The 26,045-nt window shown below is 36.1% G+C and overlaps 1 protein-coding gene across 1 annotated transcript; it reads left to right on the forward strand.

The window, feature by feature from the left end:
- The first annotated feature begins 3,776 nt into the window (after positions 1-3,776).
- Positions 3,777-25,478, forward strand: EIF3E (eukaryotic translation initiation factor 3 subunit E). The gene is made up of 13 exons (XM_015819652.1): positions 3,777-3,897; positions 6,244-6,358; positions 6,958-7,075; positions 8,223-8,265; positions 10,734-10,838; positions 14,935-15,060; positions 17,487-17,611; positions 19,810-19,936; positions 21,389-21,490; positions 22,010-22,119; positions 23,736-23,838; positions 24,761-24,895; positions 25,314-25,478. The coding sequence occupies exons 1-13, from the start codon at positions 3,808-3,810 to the stop codon at positions 25,350-25,352; spliced, it is 1,338 nt and encodes a 445-aa protein (XP_015675138.1). The 5' UTR covers positions 3,777-3,807; the 3' UTR covers positions 25,353-25,478.
- The last annotated feature ends 567 nt before the right edge of the window (positions 25,479-26,045 follow it).

Below are 26,045 nucleotides of genomic sequence, written 5' to 3' on the forward strand. Positions count from 1 at the left end.
AATTCCAAAGGTATATTTTTTCCCTACATCATTTTCCATGGAAAAATGTCCAAATCGCCTTTCATGGAAGAAAAGACTACATACAACTTGGCTTGAGTATTCTGCTAATCATTCCTTCCATTTATTTACAGAAATACTATCTTGCTTCAGAATTTATCCACAGAAGCTATTTTAGGTCGCTTTGCCTTTAAGGCTGATAACATGGAATTACTGGAGGGCTATTTTCAGTCTGGAACAGCTCTCCAAAAGAAAACTCATTCTTGCTGCTAATGTAAAACCCAGGTGTTAAACAAAATACAAAAATCAGATCACCCGCTTGTAAATTATTCTTTGCATTTTGTGAAGTACGCATTAGACTAAAAAGCCACGTCTTGAACGGCTTTGTTAATTCTATTCAAGCCATTTTTATATACTTTCCCAAAACAGACACAAGGACCTTTGTCTCCCAGAAATTAAAGTCCACTTCAGTGGCAGTTTGGATAATGAAAATATTCTGCAATAATAAACACACAGGGTCCTATTCAAATTCCATATGCAGACTTCTCTATTGTTAGAAGCCAATGAAGGTCATGGATTTAAGCTTTTATAGTCCTCCAAGCCCATTCAGAAAGAAATCTTGCTGAGTCTGGAAAAAGCCTTGAGCAGAACCATTTCCCAGAGAGAATTCCTCCAGCCATGGAGACTTTAATTATTTCCTTTCTCAGCAGGACCACTAATCCCGAGACGCCAAAGATATTGTGGACTTAAAATAAGATGTTTGACACTTTCCAATTTAAAAAAAATTAAAGAAAAGAAAAAACAGTACTTCCCTAAAATTGCAATCTGCTCTAAGAATAAGCCACAGTGAATTTAACTGGGCCTACTTTTGAACAGACATAGGATTGCACCATAATGAACAGAATAGGCAAGCATTACAGCATAGACAAATTTTATGAATCAAGTCGTATGTAAGAAGGTATTTTTAAAAGTGATGGTTTTGGTAAAACCCCTGAATGCTAGCTTAAAGATTGCTGAGCTTTTTCAGAGAAGGTGCTGAATTGTCTGCTAAAAAGTGTAACAACTCATAAGTCTACTAACTTCAGATAAACTTGACCCTTACCTATAAAAGCTAGTCCCACAATTGTTCAACATAAAATCTGTGACAGTGTCTTTCTCCTTGTAAATTAACTATTATACGTACATGTTGAGCAATCCTCCTGGATGCTCTGAGGCTACATCAAATTTTAAGGCACCAGAGGCTGCGTTCATACAACACATTTAACCGCAATTAACTAAACCATGGTTTATTCAACCCAATTTTCTTGTTTCATAAGACCCACTAAACTGTGAGTTAACGATATGGCATATATTTGGAAATGCTGATAAGTTTGTAGTTTATGGTATGTACAAACACAGCAAGCAATAAAGGCCAGAAACTAATGTGATCATACTGTGTTTTGTAAATATAGCATAATATAATAAACCCAGAAAATTGGGTTAATTGAATCAAACATGATTTATTTAATCATGGGTAAGTAGTCTGTACAAACTTAACTATATTATTAACTATATTATTCTTCTTTTCTGATGAAGCACACATTGATTATGAGGTGAGGGAGTTCTATTTCAAATTAGTCTATTTTTAAATTTGGGATGGATGAGGAGATCTAGCTGGTGCAAAGTTTTGCAGGGGTGTTTGGCTTCAATAGACATTCCTGAAATAGCCCTCTGAAGCAGCTCCACAAAGCAACAGAAACACTTTTTCAAAATCAAAGGTTCCAAGATCACATGGAAGCTAATGCAACTGCTGAATAAGACTAAAAGTTATCGGAAGCATCATGCCCATGTCCTTAAGAAGCACATCTTAAACTCTTCTCACTTTGATCCGTTCTACTCCAGGGCTTAACAAAAATTTCATCTGCTACTGTTTGGTGTTGATCTTATAGATCAGGGGTCTTCAAACTTGGCCCTTTTATGACTTGTGGACTTCAACTCCCAGAATTCCTCAGCCAGGCACGGGGTCCACAAGTCATAAAAGGGCCAAGTTTGAAGACCTGTTATAAATGCTGCCTGACAAGACAATCACTGCATTCATATAGGCAGGATTTTATAGAAAAAAGCCAGCCATATTTCACTGTATCCAGATGTACCCCATGCTAACTAGGGAATGCTGGGAACTGAAGTCCAGGCATTTTAAAGTTGTCAAGGTTGAGAAACATTGCTGCAGATACAGTAGTTCTCTATGGTGCTTTCTTCCTTGCTTTTGAAAATAGAAGCTGGGGCTCTGCCAAACCCTAGTTAGGGGGAGAATTGGAAAAGGACAGAGAGAAAAACGGAGAGGTTGCTTCTTGTGCTGTGCTGCTTTTTAGCTGTGCAGAAGTGAAGTGCCTCTTTCACAGCAGTCCTTACCCCATATAAAATGCCCTTTATCCTCTGGCATGCCTTTTAACCTTTTAAAAAGCACTCAAGATCTGGCTTTCCCCCCAAGCACTGGGATAGGGTGAGTTTTGTGAGATGAACCTATAGTGCCTAGTCTTTTGGTTTTAATACAATAACAGAGTGGGAAGGAATCTTGGAAGTCTTCTAGTCCAACCCCCTGTTCAGTCAGGAAACCTTATACCATTTCAGACAAATGGTTGTCCAATCTCTTCTTTAAAACTTCCAGTGTTGGAGCATTCACAACTTCTGAAGGCAAGTTGTTCCGCTGATTTAATAGTTCTAATTGTTCTATCGAAAATTGCTTCTCTTTTCCAGAATCTTCCCAGGTATTGATAGGTCTGTAGTTTCCTGGATCTATTTTTTTTTCCTTTTTTTGAAGATGGGAACTACACCAGCTCTTAATAAATTTGGGTTAAATATTTGTATTGTACATAGGTGTGGCTTTATCTCTTGCTTGTGAACCACCCAGAATTTGGTACAAGATGGGTGGGTATATAAAAGTTTTAAATAAATAAATTTCTTCTCAATGCATCTTCCAACAAGAAATTCATTAACAGGAGAAAGAGGGAGGGCAGGAGCCAGGCTGAGCAGAGATAGGTAATATGTAAGTTTCTAAAGTAACTTGTTAGATTTGCTCCATATAGCTTGGGATTTTGAGGCACAGCTGCAATAACTTTGTAATTTTTACATTAGGTCCAAGACTTTAGATTTCTATTGTGGCCTCATTCTGCTTGCTTTCATTTTGTTTCACTTGTGTTCATCTCTGTGACCAAAATACAACTGCAACTACAATCATCAATATTTTGATCTAAATATCTTTGCATTGTGCAGTTCCTGAAGTTACTTTGATTCGTGAGCCATAGCCATAGGGTTCAGGTAAAGATAACCTGAGCACACACTATATATCAATGTTTTCAACCGCTACAACTTTAAGATATGAGGACTTCAACTCCCAGAATTCCCTCAACCAATATGCTAGCTGGGAGAATTCTGGGGGTTGAAGTCCGTACGTCTTAAAGTTGACGGGTTGAGAAACACTGCCCTACACTGCAAGATACGAGTTGTCAAGGCAATCCTATGCGGAGAGACTTCCAGAAACCGAACCACAGCCCCACAACCTACCAAGCCAATGCTTTGGAAAGAGGAGAGCGATTGCAAGCAAAACGTCCACCCGTTTACGGCTGAAGTTTTCAGCGGAGGATGACGTAAAAAAGAAGCGTGAATTATGCGCATGCGTAGCTCATGCTGACGGCTAAACAACCGCCCGGCTGAACCCATCCGCTTAGATGAGAACCGTCGGGCCCGCCCTAAAGCGCATGCGCACTTAAGATTAGGCGTGCTGGCGGCAGCGTGGTTTAGACCCGCCTTTTCCTCAGCCGCCTGTCCAAGATGGCGGAGTACGATCTGACTAACCTGATCGCGCATTTCTTGGACCGGCATCTGGTCTTTCCGCTCCTCGAGTTCCTCTCCGTAAAAGGGGTGAGTGAGGCGACCGTCCACTCCACTACCCTCTGGGATTCGGGGCGAAATCTCCCCGGGAACCTCATCGAAGGCGGCCAAGGCCCGCGTAAGCGGGGCCGCCCTCTGTGAGGCGCGGGTTTAGTGAGGCCAGTTGCCGTATGCGGGGCGCGGTAACTGAGGTTCGCGGGTAACGAACCCTCTTGCTGTGACTTTTCCCAAGTCACATTTGTAGATGTAATACCAGACTTATACTAAATCAGTGTTTCTCAACCTTGACCATTTTAAGGCATGTGGACTTCAACTCCCAGAATTCCACAGCCAGCAATGCTGGCTGTGGAATTCTGGGAGTTGAAGTCCACATGCCTTAAAATGGTCAAGGTTGAGAAACACTGTACTAAATAGTCGACTAGGCAGATCTAGGACAACATGCAATTCCGTTGCTAGGATGGGAGACCACCACGAAATCCCAAACCCGTTAGGGTGAAGTTTAGCTGTTTCCCTTCCCCTTCCAATCGATATGCTTGTGCAGGTGCCCAGGAAACTAATGCAGTGAGCTACCTGTTATTAAGAGGTTTCTTTTGAACTTGGAGCCATTGCTGTATAATGGAAAGTAAGGCTTTTAAAGTTTTAGAAAAGGACCGACTTGAGATCATCTCCGTCTATGTAATATGGGAAAAAACCTGGGGTGGGCACGGCTTCTGGGTGATGCATCGGGCCCATGGGCCGGCAGTTTGACACCCCTGCTTTAAAGCATCTGTTTCCTGATCACCGGAAAAGACATGGCTGCTTTAAAAGGTTAGGGCCAGGTGCTGTGTTTGTGCCCAAGCACACTCATTTTGGGGAATTGGAGCTGAAATATTGCCATCCTATTATCTTAGTTTCCTAATTCGGTATGTTGTAATGGATTTGCAATGATTATAGTTCAGTAATAACTATACACATCTTAGAATACTAAAACCACCAGGCTGCCAATCAAATTAAAGTGACTGAATTTCCATCCTTCTCAGTTAAGACTTTTATCAAAGATTCGTGTGATATGTCACTTAAATACAAAATCTAATGCATGTTTCATTCTGAGTTATTTATATTAAACTGAAAATATGTTTTATTGTTAATAGAATATGCTATCAGCTCCTTTTTTTGTATTGATACATCTATGTGTAAATTTAATGTAAAGACAGAAATATAAAAATTTAGACTCAGAACTGTGGATGAAATTACTTGTGAATCACTGCAAAAAAAAGTTTTCCTATAATGCTTACAGGTTTTAGGCATTGTTTAACCACAGGAATATATAATGAAATAGCTCTTTCCCCTGGAGTTGTGAATTTCCAGTGTGAGGCCATGACAGCTTTCTTTCTTTAGTCTGAGAGCTAATATAAGGACAATATAAACTAATAAATTGTAATGTTCCCTAACTTTGTCCACCAAAATATGATTAGTGCTTGTTTTTCGATATAACTTAAACCCTATGTGTTTAATTGAAACTGTATAGATTACATGTGATATGGTAATATATTAAATTTATATACCATTTCAACAATTCAGGAAGGTTCACAACTATCAAAGAAATTGTACAATAAAATCAATTTTTAAAAGATAAAAGATGGCAAGCATGATGAAGTGAGGGGACTTGCTTTACATTTTGGAAATAATTCTTTTGATAAAAAACAATCATGATGGATGACTTGAAACTAGTAAGTTAAACTGAAAGCATGAAGTTAATTGCTCAGGTTTCTTGATTTTATAAATAAGATTAGAGAATTTTGCAAATCATGCCAGCTAGTTAACTCATAGGACTGTAATTGCATGTGGTATCAGAATGAGTTCTGTACTAATGGTTTTTGATAACTGTCAGAGTCCAGTTTTACTAATGACAGATGTTGCTTCTTTATGTAATGTGATAGGGATGCACGTAAACTAACACTACAGCATTGTGGCATCACAACACAAGCCCTGTTTCTTTTTTTACTTGAGTCACAGTGTTGTATACATGTCCCAAAGGATTAGAGCTTGTAACATTGCTTTCAGCATTCTGGCAAAAGCAACAGCTATGGATACTGCCCAGAGTGATGAACTTGAGATGAGCAGCCATATAAATTGAAATAATAAAAATTAAATAAAACTGGCTAGATCCAATGTTAAATAAATGTATTTTTATTTGCTCTATGTGATTTCTAAATTCTCTCCTCTTAATGTCTCAAATCTTTAAACTTGTAGAACAGATTCATAGTATCTAAATAACAGCTGGTTCACTGTTAAATTCATTGCACAAAAGTTTACAAAACTAAAGAATGGTGTGTTTAAAGAAACCTGAAATTAAAAGAAAATATAGGAATTCTTTCACACATATTATTTTTCCAGATATACAATGAAAAGGAATTACTACAAGGAAAACTGGATCTTCTTGATGACACCAACATGGTGGACTTTGCTATGGATGTCTACAGAAATCTTTACTCTGATGATATTCCACAGGGTATGTGGTTTGCTTTTAAACAGAACTGTTGCAAAATCTGTAATCAGTCTTCACAGTTCAAATGAATAAAATTCATTTGCAATTAAAAGGTGTAGAAAAAATATTCTATAAATTTTCCATTCTACAAATTTTCTTATTTATGTATTCATCTGCATTTCCATAATCTCTGTGTATCTCCAATTGGGTACAGGTAGTCCTTGATTTACCATACCAGTTTCTGCTAATGCTAGAGGAACTTTTTTTAAAAAACAAACAAACAAACAAACAAACTTTGGCTCAGTCTCAGATTGTGGTAATTCATGGTTAACACAGAAAACCAAGTTTTCAAATTGTGTTCTTCAAAAGGAAATACAGTAATAGTTCCTTTCTTGAAATGAGTGTCGCATTTTACCAAGCCCCAAATAATAAAGTTACATCAAGCTTGTATGCAGTGTATCTAATTTGATGTTAAATGGTAACATACATGTATAATCTATAATTTTTTGACATTTATGTTTTTAGTAAATTGAAAATAGTTGTGAATGATGGAATACATAGTATTATATACGTATGCTTAGAATTAGAGTTTGCATAGATGACCCAATATATTTTTCATTCAGCCTTACGTGAGAAGAGAAACACAGTAGTTGCACAGCTACAGCTGCTTCAGGAAGAAATGGATCCAATTGTTAAAATGTTCGAAGACAAAGAAACCACACTTCAAATGCAGTCCACCAGGTAGTATTTCTACACATGGTTTTCTTTTGTTACACACATCATGAAATGTGCTGCTTTCCTTCAGTTAAAGCTTTTTTCTGTGGGTAAGCAAAGTGAATCGCACTTAATTGAGCAAGGGTTTTTACTAAATATGCTTAAAGCTTTGGATTAAATTTAAATTTAGACAGCTAGCTTGGTTGATTAGGGTGCTGGCTTAGAAATCAGAAAAATGAGTTCTAGTTCTCCCTTAGGCATGAAAGCCAGCTGGGTGACTTTGGCTCAGTCAGTCTCTCTCAGCCCAACCCATTTGACAGTGTGTGGTGGAGAAAAAGAGGAGGAACAAGGAGAACTGGGCATTTTTGCCACCTTGAGTTATTTATAGAGCAGTGGTGGCGAACCTATGGCATGGGTGTCAGAGGCACGCCGTCGCCCCAGTCCTAGGCCTTCAGCTGGGTTTTATAAAACCTTTTTGCTTTAGGCCTCCGCCGCTGTGTGCAAAAAAAAGGTTCAATCAATCAGTCAATTTCAAATTCTCGCAGGGAAGTTGCAAAGTTGGAATTGATTGATTGAACTTTTTAGTCCCACCCAGTCTGCCATTACCACCGCAGCCACGCCCACCCAATGGGCCACGCCCACCTGGCACTCAACGATGCATAGGTGGGTTTTGGGTTGCAGTTTGGGCACTCCGTCTTTAAAAGGTTCGCCATCACTGTTATAGAGTAATAATGGAGGACTAAAATCCAAATCACTAAAATATTTCTGATTATAAATAAAATAGGAAATAATGTTCAGCAGATTTTATTTAAATTGTGGGATTGATTTAAAGATACACAAGCAATGAAATTATAAGCTTGTATCTGTTTTCCCTTAAGAGGAAAGTAGTTAAGATGAGTGCACAGAAAATGTTAATTATATTTAAGTATTTACTTAAAATGTTAAGTAAATCAATCCAATTTGTTTATATGCTGTCAAAATATGATTAATTGTGGTTTGTTGCATGGGTCAGTTCATCATAGTTAAGTGTTAAGCAAGGCCACACTTGTTTTAAAGGAATAGACTCATTATCCATAAAAGGTATAGAATGAATTAACTTTTAGTTAATATTTAATTATTTTTGAAGATTCCTATCATAGCCAATTATAGCTTCATTAATTTTTATTTATTACAGGGATGGTCGGGTGCTATTTGACTACTTAGCTGAGAAGCACGGAGTATGTATTTACTATTAAATCTGTAAAACCAAGTTAAACTTTTATTTTTGTCTTGTTCTATAAATGCAACTTGTGATTCTCAATAAAAAAGGAACAAAATTGGTTTAATAGTGATATTAAATATACCTATCATTGTGATTACTTGTTATAAATTTAAATTTTATAATTTAGAAATTAAATTATTCTTGATATGGCAAATAATAATGCCTATTATTGAAATTCTTTCAAATTATGATTAGAAAGCATTGAAATAATTGCTTTCTGAGCAGGCTGTAGAACTAATTAGTATTCTGAAATAAAATAATAAAAATCAGAATATAAAATAAAGAAACAAATTCCTGTCTTCCATTCCAGAGGTAATCTTCTAAATCTCTGTCATTAATCCAATTTATTCACTTAAGGTATTCAGGATTATTCTTGCAAATCCTTTAAACTCGATGGTAAACCACTTTCCAGGCAGGTTTTTAAAGACTACAATTTGCAAAAAATACAGACAGCCTGTAAATAAGGCTGTCAAACTTTAGTAAATAAGGATAAGTAAATAAAGCAAAATAAGATGCCCTCTTCCAATAACAGAGCATGAATAATTCTCAGATTGAATTATTACCCTAATTTATTGTGCTCATTTATCTGTCTAAGTAAGAGACTTGGAAGTTTTAATGCAGGAAAACTCAGTACGTTTAGTTCATTTTAAGGAAAATAAATTAGATCCCAGCCTAGTTGTTTCATAAAGTTCTTTTTTGCTGACCAAATAACTCATTGATTGTAAGTGTAATTATGTCCCATTCTGGACTTTGTATAGTTAAAGCTAATGTCTATACTTGGTAAATTACTGTCATTTTAGTATTCCAGTATGTGGCCTATATGTGCAGTTTAATAAGATGATTAGTCATATTAAATGTAAGAGAAGTATAACAATTTTGAACATTTTTCTGTTAAAAAAAATCATGCTTAATAAAGCATAAAATGTATTTGGGAGAATCTAGTACAAACTCAGTACAGATAGTCCTGGATGTACACCCACAACTGGGACTGGAATTTCAGTTGCTAAGCGATGTAGTCATTAAGCAAGTCAAATCACCAAACCAGTTTAGTTGGATGTTAAGCGAATCACATCGTTAAATGAATCTGGCTTCATCAATTGACTTTGCTTTTCGGAAACTGGCTGAGACGGTCGCAAATTATAATCACGTGACTGCAAGACACTGCAACTATCATAAATTCAAGCCAGTTGTCAAGTGCCCAAATTAGTATCGTGTGACCACAGAAGTGGTATGGTCATAATTTCAAGGACAGGTCATAATTTATTTTTTCTAAGGCTGTCAAAACTTTGAACTATTCTTAAATCAGGGCTTTTCAACCAGTGGTACGGGTACCACCTGTGGTATATTGGCACCTGGCAGGTGGTACGCGACCATCCTAGAAAAGTAGCGGGGAGGGGAATGAGCTGAATCGGTGGCAGCACCGCACAAGCCTGAGAGAGAGAGATGGCTGGAGCTGCAGGGCTGTCAGGGCTCAGCGGAAGTGCCAGGATCAGCGCTTCTTTGGGGATGTAAGGGCTCAGCGGAAGCACCAGGATCAGCGCCAGGCTCCAGCTGTAGCTCGGCGCTGATCCTGGTGCTTCTGCTGAGCCCTGAAGAAGTACCAATCAGCTGGAAAGCAGCACTGATCCTGGTGCTTCTGCTGAGCCCAGAAGAAGCGCTGATCAGCTGGAATGTTGTAGCATCTCCAGGCTCTTGTGATTACATTCAGATGTTGGGCAACTGATTCATATTTATGATGGTCACAGTGTTCCAGGGTCATGTGAAGTGACCAAAACCTGCTGCAAGCACCCAGCAGACGGGGGGGGGGGGAAATAAAAACCAAACATCCCCTCACCCCACCCCCGCTGCCAATCCTCAACAGAAATGCTCACAACAATGAAAACCTCGGACAGGAGGAAGAGTGCGGGCAGGCAGGTGTCTTGCTCGGCTGTGCCTTGGCGGGCACTTTTTTCAGTGCCATTGTAACTTTGAACAGTCACTAAATGAACTGTTGTAAGTCGAGGACTACCTGTACTTCATCATTTTTTCCCCTTTTTGGGGGGGGTCATCCAAGTTTTTGACACCTTGCTAGGTGACTGGTGGTACTCGGATGTTGCCATATCCTAAAAGTGGTACAATAGGTGACAAGGTTGAAAAGCCCTGCCTTAAATGATTGTAAGTCAGGAACTACTTGCAATAGGTTTCTATGTTCAGTCTGAAGTAGCAGGACAATGTGATGTGATATTGTCATTGTTTTGCCATTGTATATTGGGCTTTGTATTTGGGGTTTTATTCCTGTAAGCTGCCTGGAGTCACCATGAGGAAGTTAGGTGGTCATAAATTTCCTAAACAAACAAAGAAATATCCAATTATAATTTTTTAAAGAAATGTTAAACCTTAAATATTAACCTTTTCTTGATATTGCTTATTTTTTATGTTTTACAGTTTAGGCAAGAATATCTAGATAGTCTTTATAGATTCGCAAAATTCCAGTATAAATGTGGTAATTATACAGCAGCATCAGAATATCTATACTTGTTTAGAGTATTGGTAAGTATCTTTATAATATCCTTTTAAATTATGGTCCAACTTTCAACTAGATCTTCTAGAAGTGGGTGTATAATATTAAATTCTACATGGACTGCTCTTTAATTTAGGGAATAATTCATATGGGGATGTTTATTTTTGAGGATATTGTCATTTTATATATTACAGAAGTTTTTATTTCACTTTCTAACTTTAGGTGGCTTATATTTCTAAACACTCAAAAGTACAGTTCATAACATCAGTAAAGTTTGTCAAATGTTTGTCTGCTACTTTTAGCTTTTGAGAACCACAACAGCATCTTCAGATCTGCATGTTTAATTCTTAAAAGCAGTCTGGAAATTTTGTATTTCTGGCTTGCCTGAATAGAAATACTACCTTTGCTTTAAATAGAACAATTTCTATAGTTAACTAAACTAAAATTTTAAGTTTTAGGAAGCTTGATGGTTATTTAAAAATGTTATCGTTATAGTTAAAAGTCAGCACTGACTTGATGGCTGATATCAGTATAAGTTGATTACCAAATAAATAAACCTAAGGGTTGTGCATGTTTGCATTTGATTCCACAAAGGTTTTCAGAGAACATATATCTAACTTTTTAAAGCAGGTTGCATTTTTTCCTGGGATTGTGTGATTGCAGACAAGGGTGTCAGCATATTGAGTTAAATCAGAAGCACTGCAGACTCAATAAGCAAATATGCAAACAAGAAATAAAGATCAGTTGCGTAGGCTTATTATATCTGTTCTTCAGGAATATATCTGTAGATTGTTTGATACATTTTGTTCAGTGATTGTATGTATAACAAAATTTGGTTTAAATAACATGGCAATACCTGTGGTGATGTTCCTTCTTTCCTAGAGGAACCTATCTACTCCTAGCAATGTCCATGCCCCCCCCGCCCATCTCAGAAGTGCCAACTTCCTGACTTGCAAATAACTATGATTTTTAATATCATGAAGAAAACTAAAAAAATAGGTGTCCATCTTTTTAGTGTGGATTTATGAATGTGGGTTATTGATTTATTGATTTATTTCTGGTTTTCACTTGTTTACTTTTTTAGTACAGTAAACTGTCAAGTTAATTGGATTTTAGTTTTAGCAGACTTTGGATTCAACAAGTTTCTGTTCATAACTGCCCACAATTAGCTGATGAAACTCATTGTATTGGAAATAATGTGGAAGATTTATTTCAATTTCTGTTATATGCATGGAAATGACCTTAATTGATGCAAATGGTGTTAATAATGCAAATAACATCTTTGGATATTTAATGGGTGTTTAATAGTAATGGGCATAGTACACAAAAAGATCCAGAGGTTTACTATATGAACTATTGTGACTGTCTAGGGAGATTCTCAGTCATCTTGATGACCTGCATCGGAAGCTGACTATTTATCATAGATGGAAAGCTGACTATTTATCACAGATGGAGACACTTCTAGGAACAACATGTTTGTGTCCTACCTGTGTGTTTTCTGGTTGTTGTGATTCCGGCCTTGCTTTAGATTGACACTGTGTTTTGACTTGAATCCTGCCTTGGAAACGCTGGATTTTTCTTGCCATGTCAGCTTCCTAGTGGATTTAAGTTTGCCTGATGGATTTATTTTGTTCGAGAAACTTTCCAGTGCTTTGTGGAGTCTCTGGCCATTGCTCTGTGGACTAACATTGGTCTGCTCGTGCTTGTGGCTGGACTTAATTGGGACAGTGCTAGGTTTTTTGCTGGGGAATATTAATAAAGTCACTAAACCACAGTTACGTGTGTATGTTAATGAGTGGTGCAGCACAGTTGTTTACAGATAAAGTGAGGTTAATAAAGAGTACCATTGAATTTAGCAGTTGCTGTTGAAAATTTGTTTGAGTTTCTTGGAAATCAATGTCCCTGTAGTGGACATTCTGCTGTTGCTCATGTGTGTGTGTGTACACAGAACGGCTATTCCACTGACTTCATCCAATGTCATCACCAGCAACAGGCACCATGTGCTGTAGATGACAGGCTTCCAATCACTACTACTAGGACCACATTCCCCTATATCCATGGAGTGTCAGAGACGGCTGCAAGAATATTATCTGAGCATAACATTAGAATGGCGCATAGACCCAATCAGACTCTTCGAACACGGGTAATGCGCCCCAAAGAACCCTTGCCTATGAATGATATGTCATCAGTGGTATATCAAATTAATTGTAATAATTGCGCATGCAATTATGTAGGTGAGACCACAAAGCGTCTTCGAACAAGACTGCATGAACATCAGTTGGCCATCAAACGCCATGAGCAGCGGTCCCAAGTGTGGGCTCACATTGTAGAACACAACCACACGTTTAACTTCACTGAGGCCAGGGTCATTGCTCATGATGCAACAAAGGGTGGCCGTCTGCTAAAAGAGGCATGGCTATCCAACAAGCATTCCATCAACCGGCATATTGAACTGTTACCAGCTTATCAGACATTACGCCGGCAGATATCTTTAAATAAGAAAACTGCAAAGATGAAACAGCCACAGATCCTCACTGATACAAACAGGTCAACAGAGGATCGTATCCCTTCCTCAATGGACTTAGGGTCACAGCAGATGATTGAGGGGAGGCAGACGTTGCCAATGAGTGACAGCCGGGGACTTGGAGCCAACATGGACAGGGACAATGACAGCAAGAAGGAACAGCCAGCTGAAACAGCAGCACATATGCAAACACCAGAAAAGCAGCCTGCACAGGGCAGAATACACACTCCACACGGGCGGGGCGTGAGGAGAGGAGCAGGGTGCCTAAATTTAAACAGCTGTCAACAAGTGCGACGGAAACAATACAATTAACTACAGGGGGGCGGGAGCTGAATAGACCGGTAACACGCTCGTTAGCCAAATGCTTGGCCTTACAGAGACTATAAGAACATGATTCTCAATCCTGGCTAGAACTCTGACAATGTCAGCAGACACTGACGAAAGCTAAGTTTTTAAATAAATACTTCAGTCTCGGTGATCTGTGTTTTAGTTTTTGAATATGAATATACCTGAGACTCGTATCTTCAAATCTATTTTTATATAGCAAAATTTGCCATTAGAGATCTTGTAATCTTATAGCGGGGAAAATAGCATTATGTATGTGCATTTAAACATGGATGGACAGATGATTCCCCTAGTTAGATGATTCCACTAAAGGACATCTATTACAAAATTTCTGAAGTGGATCTGTATCAATTTTTTTTATGTCTCTCGATAACAATATTTAGTCTGTTGAAGAAAGATTTAACTGTTTTTCTTTGAATATCAAAGCTTATGAAAAAATACTGCTTAGGATAGAAGTTTAAGCATTGGATAGTGCTTTTTCTTTTTTACTGTATTATTTCACATCAGTATTTTTGAATTAGTAATGTCCTAGTAAACTCAACTTTTATATGCATTTCTTCATTCTAAGACATGATGTTATTTATAGTCTAACATGAAAGTTGCATCTTTTTTTCCAGCATTTTTTTTAAAAAGTTAGAGAAAATGTAAGAATTGATCAGAAATGACCAAGAATCAAAGTATACTTTTTGAATGATGCTGCATTAAACTCTGTTATCTTTATTCAAAATGAGAAACATAAGTAGAATAATACAAGTGCCATTATATTACATCTTGGTTGAAAATTTATAATGATCCAATCAGTTAAACAGTTAGTGGCCTGTTTTCCTGTCTAGATTTTCTTCATTCTGATTAGGAAATATTTTCAGTAGAGTTGAGGTTTTACTAGTTAAGCTTTAAACCCTTTTAAATTACTGCGTGAAACCCCAAACTACACTGAAGTATTGTTAATGAAAAGATCATTATTGCTTGAATTGAAAATCCTGTGCAGAAGCTGTGGTTGCCAATTCTCCAGGCTTTCCTGTTGTTTTAATCTCCAGCTGAATCTCCTTGGAAATGCCTACTGCTGATTGTTTCCTTGAAAATCAAAACTGATTTGCTAAATGAAACACAGCCCATTTTCCCCAAATTGTGGAGCAAGTATGTCAATGGCATATTCTCTCTCTGCTGGTGCCAGCAAGTCTCTAATCAGAATGTTTGACCTAGAGAAATATTAAATTATTGCGGTTATTGTAATCGGATTCACTTATTTAAAACAGGTTCCATCAACAGATAGAAATGCTTTGAGCTCACTCTGGGGAAAGCTGGCATCTGGAATTCTGATGCAGGACTGGGATGCCGCCATGGAAGACCTTACAAGGTTGAAAGAGACAATTGATAATAATGTGAGTTTGTTTTTGTTTGCTTCGCCACATAACAAAGATGGGGGAAGACACCTACTGGATGTTGACATATTTAATACCAGCTCATGTTTCTCTCAGATATATTTTTGTGACTATGCTCTTCAAAGTCTGTTTCAGAGAATGTTTTCAAGTTTTTGCATGCCTGGAAAATGAGCTCAGTCAGTGAATTATTGATGGCCCACTCTTAGCTGAAAGAAGGTTGGAGTTCTGCTTTCAGAATTTCAGGACTAGCTCAAGTAGCTAGTTACCAGGAGGGTCCAAAAGTGTAAAAGAAGTATGCATAATAGTGCTTTCTGTTCCCATATTGCTTTTGTGCTTGGAACAGTATTGGAATTTTTTAATCTACTTAGAGAAGCATACCAAAATGCATTGTATAGGTAATAAACTGCTGTTATAGGTGGAAACAGAAGATAGTGCCAGAAAAGAGATTATAATATATTAACTATATATAAACTCAATCGAATCCTTCAAGATAGACAAGTATTTTGGAGCTGAACAGGCAAAGAGCAAGTAGAATTAGTAGGCCATACAGAATAAAGAATAGGAACAGGATAAAATATATTTTATCTTTAACATGTTATCCTTTCACACTTTCAGAATAGATTACAAATTATAATCTGATTATAAATCAGAACATATTTTATGGTTGCCTTCTATTCCTTTTGGGGCATGTTAAGCAAAAAGAGTAGATCTTAAATTTCTTCTTAAAACTTCAGGTCCATCAACAAGTTATAAAACTTATTTTTCAAGGTGGTAGAATAAAACACTTCTTTAAAAATGGAACATTTTCCCTTTTTTTAAAAAAAGACTTTAAAGTTAATGCCTAGGAACGTTGAATACAAAGTTATTTTAGTTTAAATCAAGGATGTGGGCTATTTTGGGTAAATATTTCCAAATATACATCTTTGAAGATGCCGGCTGAATTTTGTTGTCTTTACCAAGCTATCTTTTTAATTATTAATTGTAGTTACGTATGGTATATGCTTTTATATGAATTCCAGGGTTGTTTTGTAATGATATAATTGCACTTCACTAAAATTTTTGAATTGGTTTCAGCAGTGCAGTCAAGCCCTCAGTAAATGTTTCTTCCCCTCCTCCTGCTATATATGTCCCTGAGGACAGTACTAGCCCTAGTAGTGTATTCTGTATCTCTCTGCACTCTGGCACACTACTTGTTTCATCCAAGCTGACCATCTGTATGTACTGCAAATAGCCCAGGCATTAGCATCAGAAATCTAATATTCTGTATCATTATCTTTGCGATACCTCACCAATGACAGAATGCAGAAAGATGTTATTGATTTTTTCTTGGCACTGGGGATGCTGATACAACCTCTAACACATTTCTGGAAAGTTTCTCAGTGTTCTTGACAAACCCTCTTTAAAAAATAAAAAAAAACTTCCAGAGAAACAAACCAAAACAGCCTGAAATTAAGCACTTCTGGGAGCAGAAGACATGTGTTAAAGGTGAAAATGGATGCTTTTTGGCTTCCAGAGGCATCTCCCATTTCAAACGTTAATGTTTTTGCTGGTGTGAGAGCTACTCAAAAAGTACACCATGTAAAAATTTTATCACCAAATTTCAGCAACACAATCTTATGTTAGAGAGCTACAAATGCAGTCATGCGAAGTCACTTTTGGCTTGTTCACTCCTGCCATTAAGAAACGAATGGGGAAAAGGGCTCTTGCAATGGCTACTTGGTATTGGTTTATTTATTTTATAAATTACATGGCTGTCCATCTCATATACATGACTCTGGGCATCTAACAATTAAAAAAAAAAACCAGTAAAAACATCAGTAGCATAACATAGCAGCCAAGAACATTTGTAACATGCTACATTTAATTCAACCATAGAGTGTGCTCCCATATACTGCCAGGACCTCTGTCTGTAAGGCAAAGCCAAGTTTTTAATGCTTTGTGAAAGGTCAGCAGAATCAGAAGAAGTGTAATCTCAGGGGGATGATATTCCGGACGCTCTTTTTCTTGGTCCCACCAAAAGGAACTCTATGGTGGAGGGAAGAGACCATGTCCTTACTGGCCAGGAAATAGGTAGACACCCCTGTGCTGGTTTCGTTGCATAATGCAGAGTAGGGAAAGTAAAGCAGCAATAGTCTGTCCTTACAGTGAGGAATATATAGTATGTGAGCAAAAGAATTTTAACTTGCAGCAATGTTCATAACTTGCTTTTTGTCACAATTTTAACATTAAAGGTAGAACATAAATCAATTAATTGCTTGCATTTTCTTCAATTGGAACATATTGCTTGGTACTGCTGAACACAGGGAACTATTAAGAAGAACAACTGAATACTCTCTCTTAAGAAACAATTCTTTGAGTCCTTAGCTTCAAGATCTCAACAAGCTTTAATAATTAAATAATTCTAATTTTGGAAATCTCTTTTTCAGTCTGTCAGCTCTCCGCTCCAGGCTCTTCAGCAGAGAACATGGCTAATTCACTGGTCCCTCTTTGTTTTCTTCAACCATATTAAAGGCAGAGATAACATCATCGATCTCTTCCTATATCAGCCTCAGTGAGTTATATTAAACTTACAGACCACATGGATATAGAAGTTATTCCACACCTGAGCATATTAAAAGATTTAATGGGAATATTTAAGAGTTACTGTATCTTTCTCAGATTGTTTAGATCAGGGGTCCCCAACCCCCGGTCCATGGACCACTACTAGGTCGTGGCATGCCAAAAACCGGTCCGCACAAACAAGCAAAGCCCCATCTGCAGGATGCAGGCAGCACACAAAACCATGCACCCTCTAGTCCGCGGGAAAACCTCTCTCCACGGAACTGGTCCCTGGTGCCCAAAAGGTTGGGGATCATGCAGGAAAAAATAAGTTTTCAATATATTTAGTTCTCAAGTCTGAAGTTCAGTTCAAAATGTTGTAGAGTAACCAGTGTTTGTGCTTGTTGAGGATTCCGAAAGTTGTAATCCAATTCATCTGGAGAACATCAGGCATGGGGAGCATGTAAAGAAGAATGTGCACTTACAACATTTGACTTGATTATGGTATATTCTTGCAGTAAAATGTGCTATAAGATATGCATATTTTAAAAATAATTTACATGCACTTACATGAACACAGCCCCTCTCTGCTATTCATAAAGCAGCCCATCTTTTTTCTGGCTTCTGGGAAACCTTGAAAAAGCTGTTGATGATGATGATGCTTGTAAAGGAAGTGACTCTTAGTACAACTCTTAAACTAGCCACATTTTTTTCAGGCTCTTTTAGAAGCCTTGAAAAAAGTTTAATGACTAGCAGATATGTACTATGTTGGGCAATTCCATAAGCCTGTGGCCATGATTATTATTTTTTTAAGAGGAGAGTAGCTTTTTTATTTTTAAAAAAATGCAACATTAGTTTAGCATAGGGTATAGATATATTTAATGTCTCTTACCAGAGGATTTTTAGTAATAGCAATCCCAGGGGACTTCCAAGAGATGCACAAAATTCAATTTGGGGCCACAGGGTTGTCAACAGCAATTTTATAAAATGATTTGTTCTCTTGAGTATGTCAGAATGATTGAGTTTATACAACAGACTACGCCAAAACAAAGCAAACTTAATTATTGCTTAGCATATCAAGAAACTGTACTAATAGTTATAATAATAGTTCCATAGTAAGGGACACTTAACTATTACTGCTGCTACTAATATTAGTAAGGAACACTGGCTCATAGAATATTAGTAAATATATGTAGGGTCATGCTGAATACATATTTGAATGCCTCTTGTCAGAAACAGTTCTTTGTTGATGAGCAAAATTGGTTAAATCCATGCCAACTTTGAAAGCTGCTAACAAAGCATTTCATGGATACTTCTTTTAAAAATAGCTGGAATTAGCAATTGATCTCTATCTTTTAACTTGAAGCTTTTTGCAATAATGTGATGCAGGAATCAGTAAAGAAATATTACAGGTGAAAAACCTTTTAGTAGCATCTGGTGTAAACACAGAAGATCATTTCTCCTCTGCTTTGCTTACTGAAACTGTATTACATTTAAAGCTATCGATGATTTTAAGGAACACAGGCTATCAATTTCATTAAAATTGGGTAGTGATGTAAGTGTTTCATGAGGTAATGCACTGATTCACTGCCGTTGCACTGTGTTCCAAGGGCATATGATTCATCATAAGTTGTGGTCATTATATCCAAACAATATGTATGATTTCATTTCTAGATTGAACATACTCAGTTACTGTCCTCCAAATAGTTATAGTAAATTATTATTACTGTATTGCAAATATCTGAGTCATTCTTCTATCTGTAACTTTGTTTTGCACAATGGCACTGAGCTCATATTTTGTGCCATAATTCATTGGCACAATTCATTATTAAAACTAGTGCACATTTTGCAGGCTCTGACACTTTAAAAATGCTTGTTAAGGGTTTTGAATGGAAATGCAACTTTCTTTAAAATTGTTCCAGTACTGTTATGTGTGCTGCATTTTAATTATTTTATCATGGGATACATCTTTTGGTCCATAGAAAATTTTAAGTTGGATTTGAAGTCCAATTTTCTGATCATTACCTTAATAAAAAAAGAATCTGTTTCAGAGACTCAACATGTCTGCTCAGTGCTTGCTTATTTAATCTCTAAATAGCCTTTGTTTGGCTACCATAAATATGTAAATAAATGTTGGGATTTTTCTGGGTTCATAACAAATAATTGCATTCTAAATATTTGCTATATCTAAATAATACTCTGTTTATTCAGATATATTAATGCAATTCAGACAATGTGCCCACATATTCTTCGATACCTGACTACAGCTGTGATAACAAACAAAGATGTTAGAAAAAGAAGGCAGGTATTGAAAGACTTAGTCAAGGTTATTCAGCAGGTAAGAAATATGTACATTTTTATAATTACTGTGGGTTGCTCAAGATTTGTTTTAAGTTACTTTAACAAAAAATAAAATTTGGGGTTTCTATGCTATAGGCAAATAAAAAGTCGTCTTCAGTGTATTTTTAATCAAAGGGACCTTTACATTTACAACATTTGTATTAAAGGTAATGCATTAGTTTTACTGATTTTCATTTATGCATGTCCTTTAAAAATGCATTTAGGTGCATACATTTTAGACAGGTGAACTAAAAAGTGGAAGCCCAAAGAAGCCATTTAATGTGTGGGATGACCATTAATAAATAAATAAAAGCAGCCCCAAGGTGCCCTAGAAATTGTAACCTCAGATTGGGCCACTTTCTCCCTGATGAAGTTTTTCTGTGCATTTCTTGTCTTTTCAGCAATGCATATTTGAACAAGAGATGATTTTGGGGTTGAGGACTCAAGTCCTAAGAGGAACACCTCTGCCTTAACTCAGTTAAATTAGCCCTATCTTATCATGATTTGTTTCAGTTTACATTCACCTAGCACCAACTGGTTGAGTATTACCTCCAGATATATATCCATATAATTCCTATCATTCCTACAAATGTTTATAGATATGCTGCATGGTAAATGAGGGTATTGTGATCAAATACATCGAGAGGGGACATTAGGTTACAAAAGATTAATGTGCCATATTTTTATAGTAAGCAGTGCTAGATGATGATGGATGATGAAGAAGAATTAATATATTGCAATGTCTCTGGGTGGTTTGCAAATTTCAAAACAAGTGACAGTACAAAAACAGAAAACAAAAGTAGAGGTCTTTTTTTCCTATCTACCTTGAACATAACGTGTTCTCTTGCTATTGATACCAGACCATTCTTTAAATATATCAGAAGCTAAGTAAGTGATGTTAGGATGGAATACCACTGCAAAAATAATCATTTTATTTATTTATTTATTTGCTTATTATACAACAATATAAAAAAAATCATGGAATAAGGCATGAAAAACCACTTTGGTATGGTTTCCAGGAAACATACTTAGAAAAAAAGTCCATGAAGTTACCAGATTTGAACAGTTAAATTAATTATAAAGGTAACATTGTCAGCTGTTCAGAATCATGAATTTGAGATAGGCAACCAAAGAAATTGAAATAATGAATAAACAATATATTTGAAAAAGAAATATGTGATCTTAATTGAGAGGTGTATAATTTAAAGATCACAGCCTAAAATTAAAGCTATATTGATAATGCAAGCCTTTTTGTGTTATGAATTAATAGCAAACCTCACTATAAATGTTTGTAAGGATACTGATTCAATTTAAATGGCCATTTTACCTTAGCAGTACTTTAAAACTGATTTACTTGCTTTGCTCTGACTTGTGTTGCTATAAATCATATGGGCATTGAATATTTACACATGTGCTTACTATATTGTACAACTACTCTTAAAATATACAGGAATCTTACACCTACAAGGATCCAATAACTGAATTTGTAGAATGTTTGTATGTGAACGTTGACTTTGATGGAGCTCAAAAAAAGCTGAGAGAATGTGAATTGGTAAGAATCTTTTAAAAATTTATTTTAACATTTAAAAGCCAGTAAATATACCCTAGTTATATTTTCTCTGGATGTAGATACATATTTGAAGAGTTGTGGAAAATGACAATTAAACAGTAATAACAATTTGATGTCATTGAAATGGGGGATTTTTAAAAAAGATTTACAAAATTTATCCTGTAACAAAAGAGCACAAAGTTTTAAGTGGTTAAATTCTGAAACCAAGTCAGTAGCTGTCTTTATTTAAACTTGAGGTTAATGCAATATGTTTACAATGTTAAATTGCTTTATCCAAGACTATGTGAATAGATATCTCTGAAGCTCATTAGTATAGTGCTTCCAATCCTTTATCAGAAGTCAAGGAGAATACGCTGCAGTATGGTTTGATTACCGTATAGAATTCATTTTAAGTTTTGGGTTTTGCATCTTGGAGGGACATTGTCATTTAAAGGAGGTACTTGCTTGCAACTAGTCCATATAATCTTGGTTTCCCCCATTGCTCTGCGCATGTCTTAACAGGTTCTTGTGAATGACTTCTTTTTGGTGGCTTGTCTTGAAGACTTCATTGAGAATGCACGACTCTTTGTGTTTGAGACTTTCTGTCGGATCCACCAATGTATCAGCATAAAGTAAGGAAATGTGAAGTACATTAAAAATGTTAATTTCTAAAATCAGATAAATATTGCGGAGATACTTGATTAGTAGCTGAACTATCAAAAAGGAAAAATAGGTATATTCAAATAATCAGATGATTATAGATGATTCTAGTATTGCCTATTGGCTATGTTTCAGATAAGCTGGAAGCTTACAAAATTAACCTTTATAATTCTCAAATTAATAGAAAACTAAATAAAATGCTAAGTTGTTAGAAAGCCACAGAAATGTCATCTGCATAAAGTATGTTAACAGGATGTCTATGGAGATTCTCAATTGTCCAGGTCATGGTTGTCCCAAAGGTGCTTTTACAGGAGGCAACTGGACTTTCTTGTTGTTTTTTGTTTGTTTTTTTGAAGACATTTTGCTTCTCATCCAAGAAGCTTCTCCAGCTCTGACCAGGTGGTGGGGAATGGAAGGATTTATATTCCTTGCAGACATGACCAGCTGTCTGCAAGGAATATAAATCCTTCCATTCCCCACTATCTGGTCAGAGCTGGAGAAGCTTCTTGGATGAGAAGTGAAACAAGAAAGTCCAGTTGCCTCCTGAAAAAGCACTTTTGGGACAACTATGTTGACAGGACAATGAATGCTATTTCATATTACAGAGAACAAGATATTGGAATACGTTTAGTCATGAAGTGACATCTTTGTAAATCTGGCCCAGTAGTTAAAAGCCTTCTTTTGACATTCTTAGGTCTCAGAACAAGTGATCTGTTAAAGCACATGAAAGAGATTTCTAATGCTTTATTGCTTGAATTAATACAAAACCTTCCTTAAAGCAATTATTTCACCAGAATCAAGATGGACATTCAGCAGATTTGTTATAGTTATGTGTTATTTGACTATTGGCTAAAACTGTCTGGTTATCCTATTAAAACAAATTCCTTCACCTCTCACGAATATTTAAAAAAAATACTTATATATGTATACACACACACACACACATTTACATTAGCTGTACAACTCCAGCGGAGTCTGAGTGACAAGTCTATAGGATAACATCTAATTTGGTTTCACTGAGTATAAGATCCATGAGTTATCTGGTTTCTCTAAAAATGTGGATAGACCAAATTGGACTGCCTTAAGATAAATTGGATGGGCAACAAGATACGCTTGTTAAGTTAAGAAATAACTGCTTGTTTTTATGACTACCTTGCTGTTCATTTATCATAGTTTACTTGGCAAAAAAAAATAGGATTACACTGTAGATTTTAAAGTATCCTATTAAAGATCTGCAAACAAATAACAACTCTACTTTAACATATAAGTGATAGATAGATCACTTTTCCTTATAGTACATTTAGAAATTTTAAATTATATTCAAATGTATAATTTAAGTTTTAATCTTTAGATTTTCTGGGAAACTCAAGTTTGGTACAAGGGAACTTTGCCTTTCCATGTTTCCACCTTCTCTGGTTGATGTTGGTTCAGGATTCAAAACCAAACTGACAACAATGTAGGAATTGTGAAATAGAGTATTTACTGTAGCTGTTCAGCATAAATCACTATGATTTCAACTCAGGAAGTAGTACAAATATCAAAATAAGAACAAGATTCTATTTTTTTTAAAAAATTTCTCTTTTTTCAGTATGTTGGCAGATAAATTAAATATGACACCTGAAGAAGCTGAGCGATGGATTGTGAACTTAATCCGAAATGCAAGGCTAGATGCCAAAATAGATTCAAAATTGGTAGGTTCCATGTAACACTGTAATCTGACTTAAAGTGAATTCTTAAAACTCATTAGTTACTAGAACACAAAGAGTTACTTGTAGTTTGTGCTCTCTTTATGTGTATTTGATTCTGAGATGATTAGTATATGGTACCATCCTAAGATGAATATGTAGTTAAGGCTTTGGATGATTTAGACCAGGGGTAGGCAACCTTGGCTCTTTTATGACTCGTGGACTTCAACTCCCAGAATTCCTGAGCCAGCATGGCTGGCTCAGGAATTCTGGGAGTTGAAGTCCACGAGTCATAAAAGAGCCAAGGTTACCTACCCCTGATTTAGACAGTACTATGTACTTTATATCTTTTTTGTAAAAATACAAAAATTTCTTGTCTCCATAAAAGAAATTAGCCATTAACTAAGTATCTCAAAAAGTTTGTTGCTAAACTTTGGCAACGATGTGACGATGCTTGGGATATATAGTTTTAGGGTGTTTGGTTTGGGGGAAAGAAGTCTGAAATGGGAGCTGATTGCCATAAGGAGACTGCCCATTCGATTCCCAGATTTTTTTTTTAATGAATGTATGGTCTAAGTTCTAAAGGAAGCCATATACAAGATAAAATGAAGTAAGGAATTAATACATTTGGGACAAGGAGTCAAGGTGGAGGTGAATGTTAAAATTTATTGATCTAGGTCCTGTCACAATGTTTTTTTTTCCTAAATTGAGGAATCATCTGGCTATACTTTGAATATTTGAGAGAAAATTACTGATAAGTACTTGAACATTTAAGGTACAATGTACTAATTTATAAAGAATAGCTTAGGTATTAATTTCTACCCATGAAAATCTATAAACCCTCCAGTTTTGAATGTGAGCTCTGCTGAGTATTCAGCCTGTAATACCTTTGTGAAGTATTGTAATAAGTTTATGGGATTTCTTTAAGGGCCATGTGGTTATGGGGAACAATGCAGTATCTCCTTATCAGCAAGTGATTGAAAAAACCAAAAGCTTATCTTTCCGGAGTCAGATGCTGGCTATGAATATTGAGAAAAAGCTAAACCAAGGCAGCAGGGCTGAGGTAAGCAGATCTTTTAGTGTCTTTTTCAAACAATATTGAATGCAAAAAAGGAAGACAGTCTATAAGAAGAAATTGGTCCAATTATCATCCTCAGTAATTCAAAGACATATAAGTACATATTTCAGAAAGGTCAGGTGAAGAATTAAATTAATTGATACAAGCAAAATAAGGAAGATAGATGGAATTAATAGCTCTGAGTTTAAAAGGCAAAAAGTGCACATTGCAAAGGAATTTTGTCTGTCTGGTTTTTTTTTTACATCCACTCCTTTTTATGGGATTCATGGTGGCCTTCCTTTTGGAAAAATGTATCTTTTGATCCATAAAGTCGACATGCTCTATAGCTGTGCTTATACTTGTTTCATTAATTAGGAATGAAAAACACTGTTTTCTAATTTTTATTTTTACTTTTTTTTTAAAGGCACCTAACTGGGCTACTCAAGATTCCAGCTTCTACTGAAATATTTCTAAAAGCAAAAGAAAACTTTCATTTGATAAAGATTTCAATTATGTGCTGTTTTGAAAAGGTGATAATTATGTGAAGTTTGCAGTACATATTAATCATAATAAAACTGGCTACTTTTAATTGCTTGGCTATCTTTAATTGAATTTGTGAAAAGGTTTTATTCAGGTCAGCAAAACTAGTGATTTCTTGAAAGCTTAAAAAAAATCCAATTGAAATTTAAAAGAATTACTTAAATTTCAACTGTGAAAAGCCCCTTGTGATATTTTTTTTTAAAATACAACACTGCTAATAGAGTATATTACAAATTTTATCCACTTCAATTTAAAATGGTACCCATATTTTCAGTCAAGAATAGCCTTGCCTCAGAAATAATCCGGTAGATCAGTGTTCCTCAACCTTGACAATTTTAAGGCATGTGGACTTCAACTCCCAGAATTCCACAGCCAGCATTGCTGGCTGTGGAATTCTGGGAGTTGAAGTCCACATGCCTTAAAATTGTCAAGGTTGAGAAACACTGCGGTAGATGTTTCACCCAAAAAAAAAAAAAAATCAAGGCTGATACAAGCCCTGGATGAGTCTATAGCCAAAAATAGGTTGCAATATTCATTTTTATTCAGGCTACCAATTTTGTGACACCATCTTTTTGGCTACTTTGGAAAAATAAATGGAGAGTACTTCTGTCAGTAA

The sequence above is a fragment of the Protobothrops mucrosquamatus genome, unplaced genomic scaffold (genome assembly GCF_001527695.2).
Source record: "Protobothrops mucrosquamatus isolate PMUCROS unplaced genomic scaffold, P.Mucros_1.0 scaffold_149, whole genome shotgun sequence".
In the NCBI taxonomy this organism is placed as follows: domain Eukaryota; kingdom Metazoa; phylum Chordata; class Lepidosauria; order Squamata; family Viperidae; genus Protobothrops; species Protobothrops mucrosquamatus.

Excerpts from the sequence above, each read along its gene's own strand:
- EIF3E (XM_015819652.1), top strand. The coding sequence starts at position 3,808 with ATGGCGGAGTACGATCTGACTAACCTGATCGCGCATTTCTTGGACCGG. Across the intron at positions 7,076-8,222 it reads CTTCAAATGCAGTCCACCAG|GGATGGTCGGGTGCTATTTG; the intron begins GTAGTATTTCTA and ends TATTTATTACAG. Across the intron at positions 21,491-22,009 it reads AGCTGAGAGAATGTGAATTG|GTTCTTGTGAATGACTTCTT; the intron begins GTAAGAATCTTT and ends ATGTCTTAACAG.